We start from the raw sequence: 18,755 nt of genomic DNA on the forward strand, positions 1-18,755 counted from the left end.
TCTACACTTGACATTGTAGCTAAAGCATGTACTGTTCTTTAAACCCGGCAGCATTACAAGGGAAAATATCAACACCAAAAGATGAAACATTTAAATCTTCTACAGCTTTTTGTGATGCACAAAAGAAGTGTAAGTGTAAATGGAAAGGTGTGATCATAACCGTAGAACCAGAAATTGAACTTACTGCAACATAGGAACGGGTCTGGCTGCTCAGTACAATATGACCAACATAATCAATTATCAAGTTCTAGTTCTAGTTGTCGCATGACCTGAAGGACTGTAGGGGCGTAGCAGATGAGGCACAGTACACCAAATCCTTCCACCTCTTGGCGGTGTCCAAAACCGTGTAAAATGGCATGTTTGTCCATGTCTTGATGTTATCTCTCCAATTCACTCTAGGGCGGCCTTGTCTTCGCTTTCCTTCCACAGATCCTTGAATGATGGTTTGCGCAAGGCTTGATGTTGATCTTGTAACACAGCCAAACCACGAAAGTTTGCACTCTTTCACAATTTGAAGAAGATATTTGTGGGTTCCAATGGTTGCAGTTATCTCGTTTCTGATAGATTCATTGGTTCTATGTGCTGTTTATGGGTCCCATACACGGCAATTATCAAGTCGGTATAGAAATAAACTTGAAGCAGATGGTAATGTAAAAAGCATAGCATGGTTATTGACTACAATGAAAATGACCAGACAAAAAAAAGGCACATCAGTCTGTGATCTTCAGCGTTGGGAGTGTGAAGCTTCTGGGGTGAGACTTAGCACTTGCAAATCTGAGGCCATGGTTCTTAGTTGGAAAAGGGTGGATTGCACCCTTCGGCCTGGGAGTGAAGTCTTGCCCCAGGTGGAGGAGTTCAAGTATCTCGAGGTCTTGTTCACGAGTGAGGGAAGGCTGGAGCGTGAGATCGACAAGCGGATCAGCGCAGTATCTGCAGTAATGCGTTCTCTGTACCAGAACGTTGTGGTGAAGAGTCATGAGCTTTGGGTCATGACCGAAAGTATGATATCGTGGATACATGTGCCCGAAATGAGTTTCTTCCATAGGGTGGCTGGACTCACCCTAAGAGGTGGGGTGAGGAGCTTGGTCATCCGGCAGAAGCCTACAGCAGAGCTGCTGCTCCTTCACATCGAGAGGAGTCAGTTGAGGTGGCCGGGATGCCTCCTGGACGCCTCCCTGGTGGGGTGTTCCAGGCATGCCCGGCAGGGAGGAGGCCTCGGGTCAGACCAAGGACACGCTGGAGGGATCATGTCTCACAGCTGGCCCGGTGGAACCGGAAGAGGGGGCCATAGACCGGAACGTTTGGACTTCACTACTGATGACGGAATGCCCCCGCGACCCGGACCCAGATAAATGGAAGAAAATGGATGGATGGATGGATGATTTCTTTGTCATTTTTGAAAACAAAATTTTCTTCAACTTATACAAGAAACACAAACACAAAAGCACAAAAACATCACCACATTCCTTCTATTGAGCTAATGCAATTTTAATGCAACAACAACATATGTAATGTTTAAACCACGGCGTATTCTGCAGCACTCAACACCACCTGTGATCAGTTCAGATCAGAAGTATTGATTTAACAAATGGACCGCATGGAAATGGAAATGCCTCTTGGGAAGATAGGCTATTGCACTTTATGATTCCCATTAGCAACATTGCAGTGGAGTTGAGCGCCACGGAGGGTTAATTAGAGTCAAGCTGATAATGCTTTCAGGTATGAATCACAGGCCGCTGCTTTAAAGGTTCCCTCAAGTAAGCAGCCCCTGGCACACAAACTTGGCATGACCCCCTTTCCTCATTATGTGAGTAGAGCCAGAGAGATACAGACCATTGCACACAGATCCATTTATCTACACATGGCCAACATGACAATTAAGGCCTCAGTCTATGTAGAGTGTGTGTGTATTCAGTGACATTTTATTATTGGTAGTCTAAGAGGGATTTAAAATGTTGAACATGAATCACGCGCACACGCACACACACGCGCACACACACACAGGTGGCATGATACCCTGTGATATTTTAAAGATGAGTCAGATGGGAAATTAGATTGTGTCAGACGTTCAGGTAAGTGCCACTGGGTGACATCAGTCTTTTTATGTCTCACTTCTTAATTAACAACATCCAAGTGGAATAAAAATGTCTTGGCTGGATGGATGGATGAATGGATACAATATTTATACAAAACACAAGAATAGGACGTGCTGCTGTTCCATTTCTTTGTTTTTGTGGCTTTTTGTACATAAATGATCCACAACAGGAATAAGCACAACTGAATAGACTTTACATACAGTAATTTCCTATGAGAAATTGAATTGTGTTCAACTTTGGAGGTCCTACTCTATTTATGTATTTATTGTTACCTTTTTGTTGTATATGCTGCAAAGTCCTCTCTCCAGATCGGGCAAATGCGCCAACAGGGATTTCATGGAATTTAACATGACAGAGTCAGATTCGAGGATCTCCTGCACTGCATCCTGCCTCTCCAAGATAGACCTGGGGGTCCACAACAGTGTAAATGAATTTAAATGAATAATGCCAACTGTACATCGTTTGACATAAATCATGTTTGTGCCATGTCATAAGAATAGATGGCAAAAATGAAAAAAAATAAAAGCTTTCCAAATTAAAAATCCTAATCTAAGAATATTTGTTTCATGCATTGTCATGGAATTAAAGGGTAGTAATCTGGGATTTATTGACATTTAAATTGTGTAGAGGAGCTGTCAGGATAATCTGAGAGCAGTGCTCAATCATATCTTTAATCCCTGCACCATGCGCATGACATGAACATATAAAAGGGACACATCAATAATAATAATAATAATAATAATAATAATAATAATAATAGAATGAACGGGAATAGCCTTGCCGCATTCAACCATGAGGTTGTTTGCAGTTTGTGAAGGCAAATATTTAAATATACTTAAAATTGGTTAAAAAAAAAAAACTAAAAGATTTTAATGATTTGGTATTTTTATGTGAGTACTCACTTTTGCAAATGTTTTATTGGCATCATCGTCGTCATGGACCATGATGTCATTAGGCCACGCCCCCCACCTGAAGCCACCACCAACACAAAGTCTGATCTTTGACAGGGAAAATGGGAATACAGTAGGGATGTCCCAATCCGCTGTATTTTGAAGGTCGGATAATATCGGCTTCCGCTACGAGATCGGGACGATCCGGTTGCTGTGTAACGTTCATAACTCTGGGACACACTCCAAAACGGTAGGTGCGGTAATGCGCCTCAAAGCCGGTTGCCACTCGACTCCCGCAACCCGCGAGAAGAAGAAAACGCAACACCACCATGCAGACATGTTCAGACATGAAGTTAGTTTCACGTTGGACGTCGAGTATTCAGCTGCGTAGCTACAGCAGTATTTTCCCCTCACTGTGCCCGGACTATTGTGTACAAGCAAGTTTGTTAAAAAAAAAAAAAAAAAAAAAAGTAATACATTTTACATCACACCACAAATTGATCTATAACTATGTCAGATGATTAGTCCTACCCTAAAAGTATTTTGCACGTCTATTTTTTCCAATTTTATCTTTTACTGGATCCTTTATTGGATTAGGGACCTGACTCACAGAAGTTTGTTACAAAAGCCAAACAATATTGTTGGTCATGCTGTGTAATAAAAAAGTTAATTCAGCAATACTTTGGTTGCATTATGTTTTGAAGAGCTATTTTCATAATCATATTCAATTCCACAAATTCATGTTTGTAGCAAAAGCTTATTATTTAAAAAATAAAAATATAAAAGCATCGGTACCGCACCGGACCGGCAAGATTATAAAAAAGAAATCAGATCGGAAGCCAAATAAATATGCATCCGGACAGCCCGAGAATACAGCAATTCTTCGTTTATTGTGGTTAATTGGTTCCAACACAAATGGGATTTCTTATTTATAAATGAAATATTTTCATAGTTAAAGCATAGAAAACCTGTTTACGACCTTCTACACAAATATTTTAACATTATCAGAGCCCTCTAGAGAAAAAATAACACCCCTATAGTTACCGTTGCACTCGTATTACACAATATAGTAAACATAATAACAGAAAATAAGCCACTTAAGACATAAATAAGACTTGTGTGTGTTGCTATAAATGTGTTCCGGTGCTGGGAGAGCAGAGTGGCGGGCGGACATAAAGTGACGTCGGTGGTTCAGAGTTGAGTTTTAGCTTGTCGTGGGTTCCGGCCGTATCAGTAGCTTTTATTAGCGATTATTGTGCCTGTTGTAGGCCGCACGGTGGCCTAGGGGTTAGTATGTTGGCCACACAGTCAGGAGATCTGGAAGATCTGGGTTCGAATGGGGAGCATGCAAATTCCACACAGAGATCTCCACTTCCTTTCCTCCCACATTCCATAAATAAATTGGTAAATTGGCGACTCTAAATTGTCCATATGTATGAATGTGAGTGTGAATGGTTGTTTTTCTATATGTGCCCTGCGATTGGCTGGCGATCAGTTCAGGTGTACCCTGCCTCTTGTCTAAAGTCAGCTGGGATAGGCTCAAGAATACCCTCGCAACCCTAACGAGGATAAAGTGGCATAGAGAATGAATGGCTGTGCCTGTAGTGAGATCATTAAAACCTGCAATAAAATCTGGTGTTCCAGCGATCAAGTGTGCCGTTTGTGTCTCGCCAAACATTACAGTAAAATTACTGACACCGAGTGACCAGTGTACAATAGTACACATCATTCACAGTGTCTTTGAATGCTTCTTCTGAATTCCTTGTATTTGTATTTTAATTCATTTCATCATTTTTATACTTAAACATGCTTAATTTAGTCAAACAATATGTAACATTTGCTTTAATCTTCAATATGCTTCTTTTTTTTGTAACTAATAATAGGCCGTATTCAACCACAAAACAGCAAGATTTATTAATTAATATATTTTTGAAAAACCATGAGAGTGAAGCCACGAAATTCGAAGCGCAATGTGGTAAGGGACGACAGTAATGTTTATAAAAACGAGGTGTGAGAACTCTTCTACTCACCGTGCATTTATAAGCGGTCGGGTCACCCACTTCCTCATCAGCCTCCTGCCAAACGGAGAACGAGTATGGTCCAACACCCACAGTAGACTGCCCCTCACACTTCCATCTGTCTGTTGTTGAACACACAACACGGTTATCAATGTAAGGTAACACATTGAATAATACTGTAATAGGATAGTTTCAGGTTTGTTGTGGGTGTTTTTGAGAGAGACAGTGAACTTGAACTCCATGAATGATGTGTATGTTGCACAGGATATCTTCTTGCCTGACATCCCTGTGCTCCCCACAAGAATCATGTTGAACCTTGGAGCTGTCGCCCACGCAAGCCAACTTGTCACTGAGCAATTTCATGGGAACGGTTTTAAGTCGAGCGTTAAATCTTTACAGGCCTGCTGTGCAATGCCGCCTTTAGCAAACAAGTTGTATTTGTTGTTCATGTGCACAACCCTACTGCCTACCTCTGGATGCAAGGAAATATAAAATGGATATAGAACCCGTATGTAGAGCCTGATAGGATTAGATATGACAATTATAGCAGAACAACATGTTGAATTTAAATGGATGCCTACTGCAAAATCTGGATTCAACTTGGCAGCCTCTGACCCTGCATATACCCAGAAAATTTGGCTTAAATCGATAAATCCCCCTGCCCACTTAAATACCTCCTGGGTGCTGAAAAGCTGCTCCAGGGTGTCACTAATGACATACTTGTTGTTTTCACTGTCACAGTTGTCCAATTTAATGATATACAAGGAAAAAGGCATGCATGACAATAGGGAGTCTTAATTACATTTGCTAAATTGGGTTGTCAATTGTGTAGGATTGTTTACATTTTCTAATATGATTATAGACAGTATTTGTTATTGTTCCGGCCATTTCAACGGAGCACAAGTTTGAGAGGTTTTGGCAAACGGTCCGTCTGGTCGACCAAAACTCAATGACTCCCATTCATTAGACCAGGGGTGTAAACAGTGCGGCAGTCTAAAAATGTAATTTAACAAGAAAACTAAAAAAAAAAAAAAAAAAAACCAGCTGCAGCAAAAATGTGAAAGTAAAAATATTGATTTAAGAGAAGAGTTGTAATCTAGCAAAGAAAGATCATTTAAGTAGAAAAAAGTTGTTTTTTTTTAAAAACAAGGAAAGTTGTAATTTTTGGAAACTTATAACATGGGAATAAAGTCAAAATATTAGGAGAGGGAAATATACAAGAAGAAAGTTAAAATAAGTAAATACCTGATTGTTGAGAATTTCCAAGTTCTTCAGTGTGGCTGCGCTGAGGATCATGCCCTCCGACTCACAAGTCAAACGCTGGAAGGAGCTGCATGGAACACAAAGTCATTGTATAATACAGCTGCAGCAACACAACATTGCTGACTAGTTGTCAAGGTTGTCCTGGATCCTCCTGGTTTGTTTCAAGTCCTCAAAGTGGTTCATTTAACCTGCAGAATGTGAACACCAGTGCTGTGCAGTCAGGGCCAGCAAAGCCTTCTTTGCTGGAAGCCCTGAAGCGCCAATAGAAGCGCTGACCAAACTTCAGTTCTAGTATTTGTTAGGGGTGTCACAAGACTCTCAGTTCACAAGACGAAACGATTTTAATAGATTGAAACAACCATCCATCCTCCATTTTTTATGCCGCTTATCCTAATTAGCTTCGCGGAGGTATGCTGCAGCCTATCCCAGCTGACTTCGGGCGTGAAGCGGGGTACACCCTGGACTGTTTGCCAGCCAATTGCAGTAGATAGAAACATATTGTTATATATATACATATACATATACATATACATATACATATATATATATATATATTTTTTTTTTTTTTGTTGTTGTTTTTGTTTTGGGTTTTTTTCGTCTTACTTTAAAGTTAAAATCTTGTCTTGTCTCCCAGACCCAATCTCGTATATTGTCTCATCTTGTGTCTCGTGACAGCCCTACTATATGTGATTACAATGCGATGTGAACCTGCTGCGCTTTGTATTTACATAGCCTGTGTGGATGTTCAGAAGGGTTTGAGATGGTTTGGACTGTACCTTTCACTCCGAAGCACTCTCTCCAAATTGAACTCCTGGAGGTACTGGATGAGCGGTCCCAAACAGCATATAACTGGGCTCTCCAAAGAGGCCACACTGGATAGAGAGTGACAGCCTGGAAGACACAAAGCTTGCAGTATTTGGAAACAGGCCAAAATATGTGGTGAAAAAAATGATCATGTGAAACTTCATCATATCTTGCAGGATTTCAGCTCTGTGAGCATTGAAAAGATTGACTCCACACGTGCTTTTTGCGTTTTTTGTGATGCCACCACAGAGAGGCACAAGTGATGGCAAACAGGAGAAGTGTGATACCGACCAAAGAACTGAAAATGGAAAATAAAATGAAAAAAAAAACATGGCTTTGTCCTAGCTGGTCAGTACAACATGGCCAAAGCGACAACAAGCTGACATTATGAACAAAAGAAGAAAAATGGAAAGCACACCGCAAAGCCAGTAATGGGTCTGGTTTTAATGTGAAGGGGCTCACCTCTCTGGCACACTGAAGAGTTAAGGGTGGCTTCAAATTTCACCATTGAGTGAATTTGTTTTTACACCTGTATGAACGTTAAGAATCTTTAAAAGCTCATTGTAAACAATGTAACAATAGCTTTAGCATGTCATCAAAGGATGAATGATTTTATTTTAGTCCATCCATTCATTCACTTTCTATACCGCTTGTCCTCACTAGGGTTGCGGCTATGCTGAGTCCATTCGGTATTAGAAATAATTTACCAGTGGTTAACTTATTTTTACACCTTTATGATAGTTTATAATGTTAAAATGAAAATGTTACCTAAAACGTTGCCTGTTCAGTTAATACAGCTTTTATAATGGTTGGACAGTTTGACCCTGGAACAGATGATTTATGTAAATATGACGGAACAAAGCATTTCTCACCAAACTGAAAGCCAAACAGTTTTTGTGGTCAATTCTTAACATTCCACTGTGGAAAAATAAAGATTAAAGCAAAAATAGTTGTAATGATGCCAAAGCGTAACACACCGGCACACACACCTTCAACCTGGTTGTGGCAATAGAACTCAGTGACTGTGTTCATTGCAGAGGCAAACTCAAAGCAGGCGTTGTCCCTCTTCTCAACTCGCACTTTGTCGTCAGCCTGAGCACTGGAGGGAAACGACAGAAAATAACATTTTTCAACCAAATGACAAGAAACAGAGCAACCATCTATCCATCTTTCCTTTCTGCGCACACATACACACACTGCATCCCATCTCCCCCTTGCTCCATTCACCTGTGCTGCAATGCTGCTTTCAAGGACTCCCTAGCTTTGTCCAATCTGTTGTTGCCAGGGCAACCGAGGCAAACACGTGGCTATGGATGTCATTTTCTTTCATCCATTTTCTAATACACACACACACACACACACGCAGAAACGAACTGTGGTTCATCATGTCTGCCGCTGGTCAGACTGGGAGCAACAATGTTATTGTTCCAGTAACATCCATAAATCATTTAACCAGTCACTTCGAGCCAATAATGACTTTGCATTGATCCAGAGGCAGGGGAGCTCAGTGAAGTACTTCTAGCAAACATAAAACCAGTTGGAAATATTTTAAAATGTTTTGATACACATAGCAAATAAATCTTAAGCCTCAGCAGATACTTCCTATCAGTATTTCACCTGATAGACTATCACTATTTATGCAGGTATTAAGCCTTGGATGAAAACTGATAATGTCAAAAGGATTACCAAAGTGATTACTCTAAATCCCTGATGTGAATGCGGACGGTGAATTTCCTGTCAACCTTTCATAGACAAGACACCATGGTCTAACACACAGTATACAGAATATTTGGGTCCTCAAGAGTATTCTAATCTGTATACTTAAAACCGTGGATACCCTTGTGCTAATGGAATCTAAACAATTTTGGACATTTATTGGATCTATATTTAATTACCTTAATTACCTACCCAAATATAAGAGGGGGGATTTTTGCCTTTAATAAAAGTCTGGAGACGTGTCGTCTTATGTTCGTGGTCTAGAGAATTATACAAGTAAACCATCAGGTGGCAGCAAAATTACTCCTACACAAGCGAGTCAGAGCTTTTCTTCCTGTCACTCACACACACACACACACACACACACCTTTGACCTGGAGACCCACTTGGAAAAAGTGTCTCAAATGTTAGCAAATTAGCAAACAACAATGCAATTTTTGATTGTCAAGCAAGAAATGTATATATTTTTTAATGCAATCTACCAGTTATTTGGCAAAAATGATTCATTTTATAATAATTTACATCCTCTAAGAACAGGTATTAAAAAAGAATTGTCTTATATTTGGCTCAATAAGTTAATATCTGCCACTACGGTATTTTGTTAGGTGAAAGATACACACTCATCAAATAAAATACTTCAACTCAAAAGTAGGACTATGGTGTGAATCATTTTAAATGATGTTTTCAGCTTCCAGGAATTGTGGACAGACCTTTGCAACCTGAGGTGACGGTTGGGGATGAACGGCACAACGATTGACCTCAGGATCTCGCCACAATATTCATGTGTATTGAAAACGCCACCAATAAAATACACTTGTGTTGCAGATAAAGTGTCCCGTGGTGGAGGTGGGGTTACAGTATGGCGAGGCAGTATTTTTGAATTTTATTGATGGCATTTTCATTGCACAGAGATACATAACATACATAGAGCATATTTGGGACGCTAGATTGGCATATACAATATTTGAGGCAAATGGTGGTCACACCAGATACTCAGTGGTTTTTGGACCCCGGCATCCTCCCAAATACAGTTAACTGCACATTTTGAAGTGGCCTTTTATTGTGGCCAGCCTAAAGCACACCTTTTAAGCGGATGAATTATGAATGCTCACTAACACAGATTTAAACAGATTTGTGAACAATATTTGAGTGATATAGGCCTTTTGTGTACATAGAAAAAGCTCTACATCTTTGAGTTCAACTCATAAAAAATGGAAGCAAAAACAAAAGTGTTGCGTTTATATTTTTGGGGAGTATATTAGTAATAGCTGTCCGTATGTTGCGGTGCACGTTTTCAAACTAAATAAACACATGGTTAAAGTACTGGTAATAAAAACCCAAATCAAAACTCAACATTATTAACTTTGGAAAGGCACATTTTTTGCAGATGTAACAAATTGTGTGCCCAATTTCTGGCAATTAGTACTACAGTATAGACTGCATCAGGAAGGAGAAGGTGGGACATGCAGCTAAGATTGTATTGATCCATCAAAAGTGAGCTAGGATACTGAAGTGTTTAACAGATTACGACATTTAATGAAAGTTGAATTAGTTTAGTTTGCTGCTATAGGCGGCTGGAGACCATTACCGCCACCTCATCCTCACAGGAGTCGCTTATCAACTTAAAAAAATAAACCTTCGGAACAACAAAGGATGTCTGTGTTGACAGCCTCATCCAGTGAGCTTTTTAACTCGTTCAAATTCTCCTCACAGCTGCTAATAACGCACCGTGCTACCAACCTACCTCAAGGGGACTCATTACCTGTCTCTCTGGGACACACAAGCCCGTTGCCAGGGCCTCCGTGTCACCACTCGGCTCTGGAAAGGCCCAGGTTGTTGAACCAGCAGCTAACCGATGAACCAAAGTTGAATTTTGTTTTTCTTTTCTTTTTTTGTGCTAATTTTGTCAGTAAAGTGTGACTTCCCTCTGAAACAGGAATAGGTAAATTAATTTAATACATTAAAAATACAATGTAAAAACTCTAAATAATATTATTATTAAAATTCAATTAATTAAAAAAAAAATAAAAGTTACGTTACAATTAATCCCAAAAAATAATTGTAATAATATTTTTAATTGGCTGGGAGAATGTGCTTCTGACTGGTCTGAACTTCAGCTTCAATGCCGGTGTTGTATTGAGCAGAATACTGCAACCTGCATGTAGCTCAACTTTCCATAGCCAACATCATGTCCTTCTTTAGACAGCAAACCAGTTGAGACTGAATCAACAGCACTTCTGCTGGTTGGACTGAAATGTACCACCCAAACCAATACGACATGAAGAAAACACAAATAGGGGTGAAGAATGACAACTGTGCAGCATACAGGAGACAGCAGAGGTGACAGAAAGCCACAGGCATCCTTCCAATTATCCAATCAACCTTATCCAATCTATTCCACTTCACTCCCTCCCACTCTGTCGTTTTGATTTTCATTTCTACATAATGCAGCGAGAGGCAAGCCCCAGAGGGACTCGGTCAACTCAACTGGTGGGAAGCTGCTCGCTGCAGACTGTCACTGCAACAAGTTTGTGTTTTTAATATGCTGACATTAGTAGGACACGTGTGTGTTGAAATAAACATTGAGGAGTTTTTTTTTAATTCAACTTTAGATTTTCTTCTAAAACTGTAAAAACATTATTACTATTCTATGACTCCCTTTTCACTAATATTACCACTGATGTAAATTTATCATTATAATGGATTTTCATACATAAAACATGCATAATTGCTTCACACAACAGGTAAAGAAACATCAGTGAGAACGCGCTGTGTGGTGCAGTAAATAGGTCCACACCGCCTCCTAGTGACTACCTGGCATTAGTGATGCTCTGCAAGAGTCTGTGAGTTGGCTCTGAGAGATCAGAGGGCACCAGGATTTCCACAGGGTTGATCTTCAAGACACGACTCTCCAGTTCCGAGCGAGACTGACCATCAATGAAAGAGTCCAGCAGGACATCTCCCGTGCTGGGCTGAACTGCCTGCAGTCATAACATGTATAATACATTATTGCTCAAATAAGCAATACACACCACATGAGGTAGATTCACACAACCTAATGGAGTCTAATATAACTAACATAACTAACTTCATGGGAATGAAGAGAGTCATTTGTGGGAATTTAAGGGAATAAATGTGAATAAATTTTAAATTAGCAAAATTGCATGTTAGTCTACACCAGAGGACTTGGAAAGTTATGATGCAACATAGGGAATATGTCCACTTTATTAAACAAAAAAAAACTTTTTTGTCTTTGAAGTTTTTTCAAGAAAAAAAAGTATCTTTGGAAAGGAATAGTACATTTAATGGAAAGTCTTATTTTTTTCTAGAGCTAGAAAAAAAACAGTTAAATGTGTACAAGAATACAGTTGTACTGTGTTCAAGAAAAACAAATTTAAAAAATTTATATTATGAGGATAAACTTTGGATAATTTTTTGAGAAAGTCAATATTTTTCAAGAAAGAAAAAGCAAGAATAAAAATCTAAAGAGTCACAGTCAAGTTCAGAAGATACATTTCTATATATTCAAGAAAAAAATGTTTTCCAAGGAAAAAAACAATATGAGAAGTCTTACATTTTCAAGGAAAATAAATGAAACAGTCCATGTTTTTCAAGAAAAAAATCATTTTAAAAATTACTCTTTTATTGTATAGCTCATAAGAATGAAGTCCAATATCTACAAGGACTCCTATTTAAAAATGCAATCTTATGAGAATAAAGTCATCTTTTTTTTTCTCTCTTAAATTCCTTACAATAATGGGCCACCTAAGTCAGCTCTAACAGAATGCATACATCATTAAAGCTTGAGGTTATCTTTGGATATAGAGAAAAGCAAATTAAAAGTATAAAAGTAAGATTTAATACAGTACTTCTTGGCATTTGTGGCTTCATCTACAGTGGTGTGAAGAAGTGTTGCCCCCTTCCTGATTTCTTTTTTTTTTCATGTTTGTCACACTTCAATGTTTCAGATCATCAAACAAATTTAAATATTAGGCAATGACAACACAACTGAACACAAAATGCAGAGAAGGGAGAAATAATCCAAACCTTACTGTACATGGCCCTGTGTGAAAAAGTGATTGCCCCCCTGTTAAAACATAACTTAACTGAGATTATCAGTCTGGAAAAGGTTATAAAGCCATTTCTAAAGATTTGAGACTCCAGTGAACCACAGTGAGAGCCATTATCCACAAATGGCGAAAACATGGAAAAGTGGTGAACCTTTCCAGGAGTGGCCGGCCAACCAAAATGACCCCAAGAGCGCAGCGACGACTCATCCAAGAGGTCACAAAAGACCCCACAATAACATCCAAAGAACTGCAGGCCTCACTTGTCTTAGTTAAGGTCAGTGTTCATGACTCCACCATAAGAAAGATACTGGGCAAAAACAGTGTCATGGCAGAGTTCCAGGACAAAAACCACTAAACAAAAAGAACATTACAGCTCATCTCAATTTTGCCATAAAACACTGTGATGATCCCCAAGACCTTTGGGAAAATACTCTGTGGTCTGAGGAGACAAAAGTTTAACTTTATGGAAAGTGTGTGTCCCATTACATCTGGTGTAAAAGTAACGCTGCATTTCAAAAAAAAAAAAGAAAATCATACAAAAAGTAAAATATGGTGGTGGTAGTGTGATGGTCTGAAGCTGTTTTGCTGCTTCAGGACCTGGAAGACTCGCTGTGATAAATGGAACCATGAATTCTGCTGTCTACCAAAAAATCCTAAAGTAGAATGTCCGGCCATCTGTTTGTGACCTCGAGCTGAAACCAACTTGGGTTGCAGCAGGACAATGATCCAAAACACACCAGCAAGTCCACTTCTAAATGGCTGAAGAAAAACAACACTTTGACTTTCCTAGTCAAATTCTTGCTGAATCCTATTGAGATGCTGTGGCATGACCTTAAAAAGGTGGTTCATGCTGGACAACCCTCCAATGTGGCTGAATTACAACAATTCTGTAAAGATGAGTGGGCACAAAATTCCTCCACAGCGCTGTAAGAGACTTATTGCAAGTTATCGCAAATGCTTGATTGCATTTGCAGCTGCTAATAGTGGCCCAATGGGTTATTAGGTTTAGGGGGCAATCATTTTTTCACACAGGGCATTTTTTTTCTCCCTTAATAGTAAAAGGTTTCATTTAAAAACTGCCTTTGGTGTTCAGTTGTGTTGTCATTGACTAATATTTACATTTGTTTGATAATCTGAAACATGTAAGTGTGGCAAACATGCAAAAAAAAAAAAAAAAAAAAGAACTTAGGAAGTGGGCAAAACTTTTTCACACCACTGTAAGTACAACATGACCTGGACAAACTATCCATGTACTGTAAATGCCAATGTGTGATAATGAAACTCACCACTAGCCCCACAGTGAGCTGCTTCTTCAATTTGTCCCAGTTCTCACTGATACACAACAGGAAGCTGTCAAGAGGTTCCAACATTGCATCATGACAGCCGCCCTCCTCTTGATCATCCAGTCTGCAGACTGGGTTTACGTCTCAAGAGGCTGTTGAGGACAATGCTGGAGAAATGCAATGCTACAAACACACACAAACAAATACTGGTCATTTGAGGCAAGCGTTTTAAAGGATACCCTCTCCAACCAGGGTGGACTTGGTGTACAGAGCACTGAGCTGTCGCGTGAACAGCGTGTTCTTATTGGCCCCTGACGCTTTGATGGCGGACGTCTCAGTCTGCTTGACAACACCCACCTACACAGAAAAGACAACCTACAGTATTAGACTGTGTTCTATGAGTTTCTTGACTTTAAATAATACAATTAATTTACTGTAATTTACTGTTGACCCAAATATAAGACAAGGGAGGGAAAAAATTTAAGACAAAATAAAAGATTGCAATAAAAAAACACATCATATTTTAGCTGCTGGACAATTGTTAGATAACTCTGCTTCCTTGATCAGCTTTATGTTAAAATTAGTACCATAACTAGCCAACTTGCTAACAACCTTTGAAACACTTTTCTCCCCCAGTTATACTTTCTGTTGCCACTGCATCTCTCCAGGTCAGTGGTGTGTGTGAGTGACACGAAGAAGCTCTTACTCGCATGGAGACGTCATTTTCCACCTGTTGGTTTGCATGCATCTATACATCTGTATAAATCTCCAGACCCAGAATGTAAGACAACTTTACTAGGGGACAAAATCATGTATTGTACAGTGTTTGTGTAAATATGACAATTGTGGCTTATTGTTGATTAAAATGCTATTGTGGTGTGTGTGGATGAACATCATACAGTACCTTGTGGCCATGGGACACCAATCGTCTGACATGAACAAACAAACGGTGTGTGGGGATGCTGCACGTCATGAAGTTCCGGTCCAGATGACAGCTGATGTTCAACTCCTTTGCTGCAATCTAACAACAAACGTTTATTACAATCGCAGTGAATGTAGGACTACTAAGTGACTCCTCACCTCAGCATCGTCTCCAAAAAACCTGTACTTGTATCCACATTCCACAGCCAACAAGGCGTCCTTGTGCTGCTGTTTCAGCTGGATCACCTGCTGCTCCAGAGGTGTGTACACACTCTTTGTGCGTCTGGAGGTGGCGCTGCAGTCTGATGGAGGACTGAGCTGTGTAGCCCTTCCTCCAGCACCCCCTCTTTTGGTAAATCGGTTGGCAAACTGGGAGAAGGAGAAGGTCTGCAAAAGAAAGCAAAGCCTAACAGACTGGATTTTCTCCATTAAAAAATGATATTTTATATATATATATATGCATACATACATACATATATAAAAATAAATAAAATAGTTTTCTTTTCTTTTCTTAACTGTTCCCAGTATTGCACTCTTCTGGACAGAGACAGACATCAGAGGTTCCTGGTATCTGCTGGAGCCTTCCACCCAGCCTGGGGCTTTCTGTCCCTAGTGCCCCGATCACTACAAGCGTCACGATTGTCTTCACACCTCTATTTTCTCTAGCTCATCCTTCGTCGCTTGGTATATCTGCAGGTTTTTGTGTACCCTTTTCCAGATGTTGCTATCACTCTGGATTGCTACACCTATCAACAGCCTGCTACCTGGTTATGCTGCTTCATGTATACATGCCTGCCTGCATCTTAATTTGACACTCCATGGGCATAACGGTTCTATCATCCTCTCAATTGAGTACCTGCTGGTCTTTGGCCTTTTCCTCCTTCTCTGTGAGCTGTCCCTCATCACCACGTTGACCTTTGTCATCAGTAGGACAACCGTCATGGCTTCCACTGCTTGCCTCCTTTACTTCACCATCACAGCTGCCACCAAGAGCAGCCGTGCAAGTGAAGCCTTTCAGCTTCTCCAATGTGGATGGGCACAGAACACCCAGTCCTTGACTCTTTGACTCTGACAACAATAATAACACAATATTAAAAAGTAAATAAAGTTGGAATGATTGTCAACACAGAGTTGTAGCTATACATTACTCATAATCAGCTTTAGTGAATTTTGCAGCTCATCCCCTTGTTAGAAACCAGCAAGTTGTGCAAAAAGTACTGAACAACTGAAAATGTGCATTCAAAAGTTTGGAGAAGGTTAAATTAAGTTAAGCTGTAAAGGTTATAGTGCATTTTAGGTTCATCCTGAAATTTCACCTCATAGCCAAATACTGTATCCCTAACCTGTTGTGAGGAGTGTAATTCCCCTGGACTCACCAGTAGAGCTGCAAGTCGAAAGTGTGTCAAGGCCTCCATCCTCTTGAACCTGCAGGGAAAGCCTGGCTTGTTTGGAAGGTGAGTCTGATTGATAGAGGTGGTGGGAGACACGCTTCTGTGGAAGGTCAAAGTGAACAAATGATTGTCTGAAAAAATAAATTAGATGTGCGTCTTGATTTAAAGCTCACCTTGCCTCTTGGAGAATTAGAAGTAGCTTGTGTTTTTGGCGCGCTACTGCTACTCAGTTCCCCGAAGTACCTGCTAATGGACGTCTGAGAGATAAACGACTTTTTCAGCGATTTGGGCATAGTTTCCTTGTATTTATAATATCATATAAGATCATATCCCATAAACGTGCATGATGTTGTCAAGCAGCCCTGACAGAAGGATCCGGCGTTTTAAAAACACAGCGGCGCGCGTTAATGACGTCACATCGATGAGGTAGCCATAATGATATGGTTTCCTGCTGGGCATTTCAACATTAAAACTATCGTATTATTTACTAATGTATTTTTTCTGTATCGCCACATAATTTTGTCTTCAATATCTGTTACTAAACAAAAATTCACTTGTGGCAAATTCACAATTGTTTTTGTTTAAAATAGAGAATCTCTTTTTCTTAGTTCATACTGGTAACTCTATTTTGAAATGTCATCTTGACATCCGGTTTGAACGGCTCCAATAGTTTAAATCCAAAATGTGTGTGTACCTGCGTGCGTGCGCGTGTGTAGGTAGAATTTATTATACAAAAACATAACATGAATAACATGAAAATAAATATAAACAAAAAATACATGAGTAAAAAATAAATACAAAAATACAATTAAAGCAAAATGAAAAAAATAAATAATCAAACTTTAATTAAAGTGTGACAAGCCCGCTTTGTGGATATTCAAAAGTAGCCTAACCAAAATACCACATCATACTATCACAAGTGAAATATTAAAGGGGCCAAATCACGCTCATTTTGTTTCTGTGCCGCTGATCCTAATTAGGGGCCCGGGGGTATGCTGGAGCCTATCCCAGCTGACTTCCGGCGAGAGGCGGGGTACATCCTGGACCAGGGGTCACCAAAACAGTGCCCGTGGGCACCAGGTAGCCCCCCCCACAACCACATGAGGCGCCTGCAGGCCTGCTTTTCATTCAGGTTTTCAGTTAATAATGTGAGAACACTACAAAGAAATGTATTCTGAAACATAAAATGTGAGTTCTGGATGCCAGCATTTTGTGAATGTTTTGTAAAACAAGCATATTTGATTTGTTTGGGTTGAAATAAGGTATGAAAATCATTTCTACAAAAATGAGTAGCTCGTGGCCATTTTCATTTTCTAAAAGTAGCTCTCGCAAGAAAAAACGTTGGTGACCCCTGCCCTGGACTGATCGCCAGCCAATCACCAGCCAATGGCAGGGCACATATAGACAATCATTCACACTCAGATTCATACCTACGGACAATTTAGAGTCTCCAGTCAACCTAGCATGCATGTTTTTGGAACGTGAGAGGAAACCTGAGTACCCGGAGAAACCCACACACGGGGAGAACATGCAAACACTCCACACACAGTCCTCCTAGCCGAGATTTGAACCCTGATCCCGATCTCCTGACTGTGTGGCCAACATGCTAACCATTCGACCACCGTGCCCCTTTAAATAAACTGGCAATTCACCCTAACTACAATTTAAAGCTGTATGGGATGAGAGAAAGATGGGATACGCGCTTCTGTGTACTGACATCACCCATCCACTTTGAACGCAGCCAATCAGTGGACTTGACGTTCATCCACCAATCACATCGTAACAATATCCGTATGACAGTAATGATGCTTTAAATGGAAATCTTTCATCACGTTGATACTACTATTGATTTCATAAATGTTAATTTGACATGTTTGATACCTATATGTGACATGTTTGGTATAAAAAGGGTAGTTGTGCAGAAAGACACTGCATTTGATTGAAAAGTTTCAATCTAAGCTGACAAGCTACTTGTCAATAGTTTGAAGTGTGGGGACTAGCTACTGGAGTTGATAACGCATCCTCCACAATTATCTCTGGCTTTTCAATATCAGCTCGTCAGGTAGACTACATTACAAAATAACTTGACAGTAGTAGTAATAATATTATAGTTATTATTGTTGCTGTTGTTTTTGAGGTTACTTCAGTGGCGACACCATTGAGGTCACTGTGAAGGGGTCATTGCGAGGAAATGAAAATGCTGGCAGTTCTAAAAGAGACAGAGGAGGGAGGATTCACTGCACTTCTTTACTCAATATTTGATTTTTTTTTCTCTTTGGTAACAGGATGCAGCTTTGTGGAGC

The 18,755-nt window shown here is 39.9% G+C and overlaps 1 protein-coding gene across 2 annotated transcripts in view; it reads right to left on the reverse strand.

Annotated features, from left to right (window-relative positions):
* The window catches only part of msh3 (mutS homolog 3 (E. coli)), a 49,751-nt gene extending 32,893 nt beyond the window's left edge, over positions 1–16,858 (reverse strand). For both annotated transcript variants that reach the window (XM_054774738.1, XM_054774736.1), the window contains exons 1-13: positions 16,626–16,858; positions 16,438–16,552; positions 15,918–16,129; positions 15,221–15,448; positions 15,045–15,161; positions 14,380–14,497; positions 14,144–14,283; positions 11,602–11,768; positions 8,061–8,170; positions 7,044–7,158; positions 6,250–6,334; positions 5,017–5,126; positions 2,369–2,501 (exon numbers count right to left, since the gene is read on the reverse strand). In XM_054774738.1, the coding sequence (XP_054630713.1) occupies positions 2,369–2,501; positions 5,017–5,126; positions 6,250–6,334; positions 7,044–7,158; positions 8,061–8,170; positions 11,602–11,768; positions 14,144–14,283; positions 14,380–14,497; positions 15,045–15,161; positions 15,221–15,448; positions 15,918–16,129; positions 16,438–16,552; positions 16,626–16,745 (1,770 nt within the window). In that variant the 5' untranslated portion in view covers positions 16,746–16,858. The remainder of the gene's footprint in view (positions 1–2,368; positions 2,502–5,016; positions 5,127–6,249; positions 6,335–7,043; positions 7,159–8,060; positions 8,171–11,601; positions 11,769–14,143; positions 14,284–14,379; positions 14,498–15,044; positions 15,162–15,220; positions 15,449–15,917; positions 16,130–16,437; positions 16,553–16,625) is intronic.
* Positions 16,859–18,755: the final 1,897 nt, after the last annotated feature.

The sequence above is a fragment of the Dunckerocampus dactyliophorus genome, chromosome 4 (assembly GCF_027744805.1).
Source record: "Dunckerocampus dactyliophorus isolate RoL2022-P2 chromosome 4, RoL_Ddac_1.1, whole genome shotgun sequence".
In the NCBI taxonomy this organism is placed as follows: Eukaryota; Metazoa; Chordata; class Actinopteri; order Syngnathiformes; family Syngnathidae; genus Dunckerocampus; species Dunckerocampus dactyliophorus.